This window comes from Nicotiana tabacum, chromosome 20 (assembly GCF_000715075.1).
Source record: "Nicotiana tabacum cultivar K326 chromosome 20, ASM71507v2, whole genome shotgun sequence".
In the NCBI taxonomy this organism is placed as follows: Eukaryota; Viridiplantae; Streptophyta; class Magnoliopsida; order Solanales; family Solanaceae; genus Nicotiana; species Nicotiana tabacum.
The window spans coordinates 162,733,102-162,744,534 of NC_134099.1; the positions used below are offsets into that span (position 1 = coordinate 162,733,102).

General features: G+C 38.6%; 2 protein-coding genes across 2 annotated transcripts; both read right to left on the minus strand.

The window, feature by feature from the left end:
- Positions 1 to 2,009: 2,009 nt before the first annotated feature.
- LOC142174639 (uncharacterized) lies at positions 2,010 to 2,923 on the minus strand. The gene is made up of 2 exons (XM_075240471.1): positions 2,384 to 2,923; positions 2,010 to 2,279 (listed from the first exon to the last, which is right to left on the minus strand). Exons 1-2 carry the CDS (start codon positions 2,921 to 2,923, stop codon positions 2,010 to 2,012), a joined length of 810 nt encoding a protein of 269 aa, XP_075096572.1.
- A 999-nt stretch (positions 2,924 to 3,922) lies between these two features.
- On the minus strand, positions 3,923 to 6,260 carry LOC107801029 (uncharacterized). Its single transcript, XM_016624293.2, has 4 exons — positions 5,908 to 6,260; positions 5,489 to 5,629; positions 5,203 to 5,396; positions 3,923 to 4,132 (listed from the first exon to the last, which is right to left on the minus strand). Exons 1-3 carry the CDS (start codon positions 6,160 to 6,162, stop codon positions 5,328 to 5,330), a joined length of 465 nt encoding a protein of 154 aa, XP_016479779.2. The 5' UTR covers positions 6,163 to 6,260; the 3' UTR covers positions 3,923 to 4,132; positions 5,203 to 5,327.
- Positions 6,261 to 11,433: the final 5,173 nt, after the last annotated feature.

An 11,433-nucleotide genomic window follows, 5' to 3' on the forward strand; every position in this document is an offset into this window, starting at 1 on the left:
CATATGCTATGGAAGTTTTAATAGACTAGAAGTCTTTAATATTGGAAAGTTGATGGACTTACTTAATTGGGTTGAGTCTTTGATAGATTGGACCTAATAGTATTAATTTATTACCTATGGGCTTAGCCCATGTATAACTTAAAGAATATATATGCTAATAATTCGGTTTTTCGGTTAACCGAACTAAAAAACTTAATAACTGAAAACCGAACCGAGAAACCGAAATTTTAAAATTTTAAACCGAAACCGACCGAACAAACCAAATAACCGAAACCGAAATAAAAAAAATTTCAGTTCGGTCGGTTTATTCGGTTCCGACCCAAATATGCCCACTCCTACCTGGGCCGGCCCGTGGGCCAAAAATTAATTAAATTTAAATTTAAATATATAAAAAACGTAAAAACTAAAAAGTATTAATTATATATAATCTCCATTTTCAATCTTAGATTGCTCATTTACCTTTCCATATCAACTAGAATTTATATTTTTGACATGCATGTAGTATGACAAGATTAGTTTTTCTTTTGCTTAACTAACAACGAACTAGGAAAGTTTTAAGTGGCCAATAATAATTTTTTTTCAAAAGAATATTACTTTAAGTGACCAATAATCAGTTTAGTTACTTTAATATATTATTAATTATTAAATTACCCTTCAGTATAGAAAAAGGTCAAGTTTTAATAACCAAAACAATTGACAACACTAGCAAATTTTACGAATTTTAAAAATCTATGGATTATAATGATGAAATCAACAAATAATGTTAAACCTAAATTAAAAAAAACCTTAACATATAAACTTATTGATGCAATTCCTAAACCTAAGGAAAGTGAAAGAAAAGTACTAAAAAAATATTCATGTAACATTAAAAAAAGAAGAGCTAGAGATATAGAAAATTTGCATTTCAATTACGAGATTCCTTGTCAAATATCAAGATTCTTGTACACTCTAAATAAACAGAAGTCGTTCATATGATTAAGAGATTATGTCACAAAAAAATATCTAAAGATTTGGAAAAATATATTTTTCTAAAAAAACTAAAGGGCCGGCCCTCCCTAGCCCGCGACCCTCTTAGGGTGGGCTGGCCATTTTAAGGCCCATATAGATGAAGGGCCGGCCCGCCCTAGCCAACCAAATTTAAAAGCCCATGAGGCTTGGACTAGCCCATTTTGACAGCTCTAGGCAAATAACATGCACCAAGGCACCTCCCCTTGGATGTGACGCGACAGTACATCCATCGCCAAGGCAAATAAAAATAGGCTAAAAGCTGATCCCTAGTGCAACCCCATCTCCACAGGGAAATACTCCGAGTCACCACCCACAGTCCTCACCCGAGTCTTAGCATCATCATACATGTCCTTAATCACCCTAATGTACGCTAACGGAACGCCGCTAACCTCCAAACACCTCCACAGGACCTCCCTCGGGACTTTATCGTACGCTTTCTCAAGGTCAATAAACACCATATGCAAATCCCTCTTCCTCTCCATGTACTGCTCCACTAATCTCCTTACCAGATGAATCGCTTCCGTAGTCGAACGCCCCGACATGAATCCAAACTGATTCTCGGAAATAGACACGCACCTCCTCACCCTGGCCTCCACCACCCTCTCCCAAACTTTCATAGTATGACTCAATAACTTGATACCCCTATATTTGTTGCAATTTTGGATATCACCCTTGTTCTTGTAAAGTGGAACCATCTTGTAAAGCGGAACCATAGTACTCCACCTCCATTCTTCAGGCATCTTCTTTGTCTTAAAAATAACACTAAACAGCCCAGTGAGCCACTCCAAACCTGCCCGCCCCACACTCTTCTAGAATTCTGCCGGAATTTCATCTGGCCCCGTCGCTCTGCCCCTGCACATCTTATGCATCGCCCCTTCCACCTCCTCTATCGTAATCCGCCTACAGTACCCAAAGTCCCGCCGGATCTTGGAGTGCTCCAACTCACCCAGCACAATGCGTCTATCCCCCTCCTCATTCAACAGTTTATGAAGGTATGTCTGCTATCTTCTCCTAATGAGTGTCTCGTCCATCAACACTTTTCCATCTCCAGACTTGATGCACTTTACTTGGTCTAAGTCGCGGGCTTTCCTCTCCCTTACCTTGGCCAACCGGTACAACCTCTTGTCCCCGCCTTTGCCCTCGAGATCCTCGTACAAACGAGCAAACGCCGTGTTCTTAGTCGTCGTAACTGCTAACTTTGCCTTTTTCTTTGCCTTTTTGTAACACTCCCGATAAGTCTTTTTTTCCTCCTCGTTTGTACTCTCTACTAGCTTCAAATAAGCAGCTTTCTTAGCTTCCACTTTATCTTGAACCTCTCCATTCCACCACTAGTCCCCTTATGACCCCCAGGATCGTCCTTCGTGACCCCTAAGACCTCTCTAGCAGCTACCCTAATGCAATCTGCAGTCGTGAACCACATACTAGACGTGTCCCCCATACTCATCCAGGCCCTCATAGCCAACAACTTCTCCCCTAACTCCTCAGCTTTGTCCTTGGTCAAGTTGCCCCATTTGATCTTAGGTTGCCTGCACCCCGCCCTCTTCCTCCTACTCATCTTGATCTCCAGATCCATAACTAGGAGCATATGTAGAGTCGTGATGTGCTCACTTGGGATGACTTTGCAGTCAGTGCACAGACCTTTATCGCCTTTCCTACAGAGAAGGTAATCAATCTGAGTCTTGCCCATTGAATTTCTGAAAGTGACCAGGTGCTCTTCCCTCTTCGGAAAACTCGAGTTAGCTATAACCAAATCAAAAGCTCTAGCAAAATCCAACAGTGAATTAGAACCCTCATTCATATTCCCAAAACCGTACGCGACATGCACATCATCATAACCCCTAGCACTAGCCCCAATATGGCCATTGAAATCTCCGCCAATGAACAACTTCTCTGTGTGCGGGATACTAGGCACCATCTCGTCCAAATCCTCCCAGTATCTTCTTGACCTCCTGGTCCAAACCTACCTGAGGAGCGTATGCACTAATCGCGTTTACAGTAACCAACCAACTACCAGCTTAATACTCATCAACCTATCATTTACCCTCCTAACCTCAACCACGAGCTCCCTGTCTACTAAAATACCTACCCCATTCTTGCCCCTAGTGCTCCCTGAGTACCATAGTTTAAACCCGTCTACATTTCGTGCCCTAGTACCCTTCCATCTAGTCTCCTGAACATACGCTATGTTGATCTTCCTCTTCTGAAGAATCTTACCTAACTCTATAGACTTTCCCGTCAACGTCCCAATGTTCCATGACCGAATTCTCAGCCTAGAGGTTTTCTTACCCAGCTTCCCACCCCTGGACCCCACCCCCAGCCCCACTCGAGGACATGACCTTACTCTCACATTATTCACTACCGCCACTATAAGCAAAAAGTATTAGGTAAACACTACCACTAATAACCAAAAACGGGAACGAAGGGCTACAAGCTACGAAGCCGAGAGCTAAAAACAACTCAAAGGAGCGACTACGAGAACAGAAACGCAAGCAGGCATTAGAACAATGAATCTACCACATCTACGAAACTACCCCTACTCCAATAATTAAAGAGATGTTACTAATTTGATTACTAGGCTAGGGGTTTCTGGTCATGCTTCACTTTGTTCCTCCAAATTTCAGTGAATGACCCCTTAAAGTAGTTATTTCGAATCAAAAGATGAAAGAAAATAATTGCACTAAAACTATTGAAAGGTCAATGGAGCTAACAAGAGTGATACATTTTGTGACTAATGTCAAAGATATTCACATTTTTTAGAGTGTCCTTAATGCTTCATAGATAACTACACGGTTAAGGGTAAGCCTAAACTGTCATTAGAAATTCCCTTTGCTGACAAATTATAAACGCAGATCAGAAATGACTAAAGATTTTAATACATAAACTGGACTAGAGACTGTTCCAAAGTCTGCTTGGGAATAACTAAGATTTATAAGTTAGAAGACTTCTCAAAGTTAAAGGGGTTCATCACTACAGAAATTGAAATGGTTCCCAATCAGTACAACATCATGAAAACTACATGATGCTTATATTAAAACTATAGTTCACGTGCCTCTTCCGTTGTTCCTGTGACACTCCTCTCCATTCGGCTTTGGCTTTGGCTTCGGCACGTCAAAAGCAAACCCGCCTGTAAATGTGTTCATAGGAAGAACCAAAGTTTGTTATATATTACAAGTGCATTTTCCACATAAAGCAAATGCCCATGCCTACTGTTACAATATCCAGTCCCTTAATCCCTTCTACTCCATAATTTATCACGAAATCCGAATCCGAAACTCAACTTTGTATTTTCTGCATGCATTAACGACATAATATTTCATATGTGCTCCACCAACTTGAGCGGATGAAGCACCTAGTTAGGATCCACTTAAGGTAGTTCAAGCCACCAAGAGCACAAAAGGAAAACGAGAATCAAAAAGTTCAATGGCTATCATGCTTAATCATTTTTGTGTTTCTATCCGGACAAGGGTTCTACCTGCATTAGTTAGGGGTAAGGTCTGCGTACAGACCCTTCCCTACCTCCCCTGTTGGGATCAAACTGGGTTTGTTGTTGTTGTTGTATCCAGACAAGGGTCGGCAACAGTATCAAACACGAAATATATCACATAGAAATTTCCGACTAGCGGTTGTTTGAGTACAAGAAATATGAAATAATATTTGTAACACTAGAAAAATGACTTTCTTTCGCAGTTGCGGAAAAACAAGTTAAGCAATTTAAGGTAACATTAGAAAATGGTTTACTACGTCATACCAAACACGTTGTGCATGGTATAAGCATATTTTGTTTGGGCTTCTACCAAAATCCATGTTATCAACTAGCGATTGCACATAGTTATCCCAATCGAAACAGGTTAATCATCTGATAGAAAAAATTGAGCAACTAAAAGACCAATTACCACTAAAACAAAAGAAAAACAAATACTCATTTAGAAAAGGCCTATACGAGTAGAGGCGGACCCATACTTTTTATGCACATTATTATGCTTAGTCGGTGCCTCCTAAAGTCTTGTGTAGTGTTCAGGATGCCAACTGTTTTAAATTAACCATTTCAAGGTATATACGCATATATATACAAAAGTTTGGCCGAAGTTTACGGGGTCCAGTGACACAGCTCACCCATACACATGGGTCTGCCGTTGCATACGAGCACACACACACACAAAAAGAGGCATTTAGTAAGCGTTATTAGGTGTTTACCTCTTCTTTTAGTCCCGTCTTTTGGCCGGCAAATAAGGACTTCTTTGACATGAGGTCTAAAGATCCATTTAGCAGCAAAGATTTGAAAAGTTTCGATAGTAGTGCCAAGAGTGCGATTTAAGACTTTAACAGTCATGCGATATTGATATCATAAAATTTGCTTTTTCAATCTTCAAAACCTTGTACTTGAAAACCTGCAAGGATAGGAGAGTCATGATATATAGCATTATAGTCGGGGTGAGGGAGAGACTTATAATTCCAGTGTATATCATCTTTCAATACATACATTGCACTCTTTCTCATTATATTCCTGGATAGCCAAGTTAGCCAGTTCCATCATTAATTCAGCCTCAGCGGTATTAGGATTTATAACTGGGTATAAAAGAGTACCGAAAGATGAACATGGATAATAGTCACAGTCAAAACCCTGTAACAAGCCAACAGTGTATCAGTCGAAGAGGGAGGGATCATAATGGAATTAACGAGTTTAAAGCGATTTAATGCCAAATTACACAAGACTTTGATTATTTTTTCCCTGAAAAAGGTAGCAGTAGTAACCATGGATTCAATCTAATAACAGAACTGATTTTAGGAATACATACATTTTAATTCATCATAATATTTAAATAAAGCACACAATATTGAACTTTAATAGGAAAAATGTAATATATATATAGAGAGAGAGATAAGTAAAAGGAAGCAAACATTGGAATCATAAGTCTGACGTCTGTAATTCATCCAAATTTTGAAAAAATCAGGAACATGCTCCTCACAGGCATCGTGAGGGTTTAGCCAGCATGCTTCAGGGTTTTGACCCCCCTTCTCCGGCGATGATGACGGTGGCTCAAATCCGTTTTTACTCTTCTCCGTCAATGACGGTGGCTCAGATGCGGATGACGGTGGCTCAGATCCTCCTCCTCCTTCAAGGTTTTGCCTCTTCAACTCTGTCGATTCGGCCATTTCTCTAGTGGTTCCAACTCCTGCAAAATTAGGTTGGTATTACCCTCAACCTTTTCCTTTCCTTTTAAACGTGGATTGGAAGAATTGTGTTTTGTCTATTGACCCAAACTAAGGCTGAATTAGCTCAAGAGCGTCACATATATATATATATATATATATATATATATATATATATATATATATATATATATATATATATATATATACTAGTTTCTCGCCACGTGCGTTGCACGTGTATACTGAGTCATATATCATTTTGTAAAACAATATCAATATTATTATAATGAAAGTTTGAGTAAATAATTATACATTAAAGTACAGTTTTATGTGAACGATCAACGTGTGATGACTTATTATCGAAGTCAATATGATTTGATATCATTTGTACCTATGAAGATAAACAATCTAGGTATAATTAGATACATGTCGTATTTATACCAACTCTAAACACTAAAAAAGCTGAATCTCGTCTCTATACAATTACCAGAATAACTTTGCACATGAATCAAGTTCGAAATTATTGCAGCAAAAACAATCATCACAAATCTATTGAAAATTTTCGTAAATATTATCCAACGCCAATCAGTAAAAGGCAAAATTTCTTAAAATAAGGATACTTGGAGAACATATTAAAATTTAATGTTAGTGAGCATTTGAATTGTGAGTTGCACCTTTATCAATGATATGGCTACGATATTAACTTTTTTTCTAGATAAAATATTTGTCACAAAAATATTTGTCAGAATATTCTGTCTTCCTATGAAGCTCACTAAAATTTGCAAGCTTGGTTACAGTTCAAAGTAATATTTTAATTTTGTGAAAAACGAATTAATTATGAACCAATATCTCATAAATCAAACGTATTAAGCAGCGTCACACACAGCAGTGTGTGATTTAACTTATCAAAATGTGTAGCACTATGTCTTTACCAATATCTACCAAAGAGAGTGTAAAATTTTGTAAAATAAAAAAATAAAAATCAACAAACAGATACAAGATTGATATACTGAGTATGTGAAACAAATTACTTTGTTTGTGACCATTACCTGCCACGACTCGATTTACCCTCCGAAAGACATCATGGCGGCACCTAATTTCTACGACTAGGTAAACCTAAATTTACGAATAAAACTTAATTAAAATGCGATGAAATAAAGATTGAAGGGAGAAATCTAAATAATAATAACAACGCCGCTCGGCATGTATATAGGTCAGAGTGGAAGGTGACTCGGAGGATTCTGCGGACGCGGCAGAAATACCTTACGGTCTCCTGGTAACTGCTGCAACGATCTCTAGCCACGCGGCTGGAAACTCGTACCTGGATCTGCACACGAAAAACATGTATAAAAAAGGGCATGAGTACACCACAATTGGTACCCAATAAGTGTCAAGCCTAACCCCGGTCAAGTAGTGACGAGGTCAGGTTAAAGTTCTACTGGATTTCTAAATAATAAAGTTTAAAACAATATGGAAGATAAGTAATTTCTACCATAAGCAGTTTAATCTAAAACATAACAGTAAAAAGAGCCATCGGCTTAGCACAACGTATCACAAAGTGGAATCTCCCGGAATACCGTCTCGTAGTTCCAAATATAAATATGCAGTACAGGGGAGATCTCCCAGAATACGTTCGTAGTCCCCAATTTAAATATCCAGTATAGGGGGATCTCCCAGAATACGTCCCTAGTCCCTAATTTAAATATGTAATACAGGGGATCTCCCAAATACGTTCGTAGTCCCCAATTTAAATATGCGATGCAAAATGAATGTCAGATAAGGCATTAATTTAAACAGTTCATCAAATCCCAGGTAGGCAAAGCAATAAAACTAACTAAACATGGCGCAGAGAGTATCAGATAGGCAATTTAATATAAAACTGGCAGGCATGCTTTTCCTAATCCAAGCTAAACAATTAACACATTAAGCAATGTAATAGGAGAGAGATGGTTTAATAATTTGTGAAGGAAAAATGGAATTTAGCAACAATGGTCCGCGTACATGCTCGTCACCTCACGTACACGGCGCCCACACAACAAATAAATGTCAAAACAACTTAAGGGGAAGTCCCCAAAACAGAATTAGGCAAGCCACTTACCTCGACTGCTCAACTCAATTCGAAATCACGTTCTTGCCACGAGTACCCGATTCCAAATGGCTCAAATCTATTCAATTCTGCCCAAGTATGCATTCATTGCGATCACAGAAGCCCAGCCGAGATCGTGAAGAGCAAAAACCACGCGCCTCAGATTTACTCTACGCGAACGCGGAAACACTTACACAAATGCGATGCTTTAGTTCCCTCAGACCTACCCGATCGCGGTTGGCTTCATGCAACCGCGTAGAGAAACACTTAAATCTACTGCCGCCTTATTTCATCTACGCGAACGCGGCCTAGCCCACGCGTTCGCGATTCAGCACTGGCCATGCCTACGCGTTCGTATTCATCGTCACGCGAACGCGAAGAACAAAATTTCCCTGTCCCAGATTAGCCTACGCTATCGTGACTCCCTTCACGCGATCGCATAGATGGAAACCAACACCAACAAAATCTGATATCTTTTAAGTCCAAAAATTAGCCCGTTGAGCATTTGAAACACATCCGAGGCCCCCCGGACCTCAACTAAACCTATCAACCAGTCCTAATACGTCATTCGAACTTAGTCGAGCCTTCGAATCACATCACTTAACACCAAAAACAAGAATTACACATGAATTCAAGCCTAAGGACTTAGCATTTTTCCAAAATCCACAAACGATGCCGAAACACATCAAAGCTAGTTCGAATGACCTCAAATTCGACACACAAGTTACAAATGACACTACAAACCTACAGACACTTTCGGAATCTCATTCCGAGCCCGATATCAACATTTCACCTATCGGCCGAAATCGCCGAAATTCTAACTTTCACCAATTCAAGCCTAAATCTACTACAGACCTCGAAAACACATTCTAGATGCGCTCCTAACCCCGAAATCACTCAACAGAGCTAACAGAGTCGACAAAATTCCATTTCGAATCCACTTTCACACAGTTCCAACTACGGTCCGGTTTCTAAGGCTTAAACTCATATTTAGGAACTATGTGTCCCAAAACTCTCCGGAATCCACAACTAATCACTCTGGAAAGTCCCATAAGCAGAAACAAACATGGGGGAAATAGTTATTAGAGAATCGGGGCGCTAACTCTCAAAACGACCGACCGGATTGTTACAGTACCTATCAACAATATGATTATAACATAAACTTGATTTTTAAAGATAAATTATTTCTCATAAAAATATTCATCAAATAAAATAAATTATTTCTCATAAAAATATTCATCAAATATTTTTCTATGAATGAAACTAACCCAGATGCTAAATTAGCAAGATTGGACACTATCCAATAAATCAAAAGTACTAAGTAGCATCACACACACCGAAGATTTTTAACTTATCAAAGTGTTAAAAGTATCCAGTCATCTTTTGAAAGGTTTATGATCATTCCTTCTAAGCTGTAAAAAAAATTACGAAACTACCTTCATAGCATATATGCCAAGGCCATTCTTATTTCTATGTAGTTGTCACCGTGATAAATGGAGCATGAGTTAGGGGTCTTATTTTAAAAAATACCGAGCGATATGTACTAAAGAAAAAAGAAAGAATATTTTAAAAAGTAGAGAGGCAATAGTAGTACTCAACAAAATATTAACTTAGTCTACCAACCAGGATTGTGGTGGAGTGGTAAGTACTCCTTCATCCTTAGCCAGAGGTCTTGAGTTCGAGTCCCTAGGTATGGAGTCGCCTTTGTTAGGGAGCGCTTTACCCTCTATGTGGGACTTCCCGGCGCAAATCTGAATTAGTCGGGCCCCAATATAAGTACCAGATACCGAATGAGAAATCAAAAAAAACTTAGTCTTAAGAAAAGAATGAAGATACCAAACTTTGTAAAAAAACAGTGAAATGAAGAAAGCATTTCCCACTCGTCTGTTAACTTGAAAACGTGCTAAAATTACCATAAAATATTTGACCTTAACCAACGGCTTCAACTTCTAAATATAGATGACCAAATTGGTTATTCCATGATCAGTTCATGCTCACGAAGAGTATTGAGCTTAGAACATTGCAAAATTTTCAAATTTGTCAACGATTATGGTCTTAATTAATAATTTTATAAATGTTTCATGTACCAAAAGAAGGGTTAAACTACTAAATAATCTTAATCTTGACTACCATGTTACCGTAGCTATACAGATAATTAAGACTATTTTTTTTCATGATACATATATCTGATAATAGGTTAAATCTAGGTAATTTGGCGATTGTTTATGCTCCCACTTGATTATATTCCAATATCATAATATGGTTAATTGATGAAAAATAGGCTCTAATTGTGAATTGTATATATTGCAGGATGAGGAGCCTAGGTGATGCCTTAAACAGTTGTGATTGGAACCATTTTGGAGCAAGAAAGACCCCCCAGAGCTGAGTACGCTTGAAGACGAGGAACAGAAGTGATGAAACACAGAACTGGACATGCGCGCCCAGGTGCGCGACCGCGCTACTTTTAGCGCGTCCATGACAGAATCTCAGCCAATTAGCGCGGCAAGATGCGCGTCCAGGTGCGCGGTCGCGCTAGTCCAAAATCCGGGAAGAGTTATTTAAGGGCAGAACTGGAAATCTGGAGGAAAACTCATTTAACCTATATAAAGTCAAGCTCGCCCAAGGAAGAAAAAAGGGGAAGTTTTTCATAGTCTAGTGCAAGAAATAGAGAGACAAGAGGCAAGGAGGAGATTTGACTATCAAGTTCTTCTTTTCTTCTCTTGGTTTTTGTTATTTGAGATGAAATTGAATCTATTTGTGATGAACACTAGCATGAGTAGCTAAAACCCATTGTTCTAGGATCATAGGTGAAACATGAATGTTGTTGTTTGAAGTTTAATTTGACAAAGTTGGTTTATCATATTGGGTTGTTTATTTAATTTTGCTTTTAATTATTTTGCTGAGTAGCTAACAATGAAATACTATTTGCGAATCTTTAGTTGAACTCGAAAGTGGGAACTTTAGATTGCATATAGAATTAAATAGGGCAAGTTCTTGAACCCGGGCCTCGGGGAAAGGATTAGCAATTGGGATAGACATATACCCAATTGCATTGCTTGGTTGAAATATAGGAATTGTAAATGCATTCTTGTTAATCTTAATTCCATAGACATACAGGCATTGAGTTAACTTGAATAGGCGAGTAAGAACTCGATAGATTCTTATGAGTAACATTAACCCTGTCAATC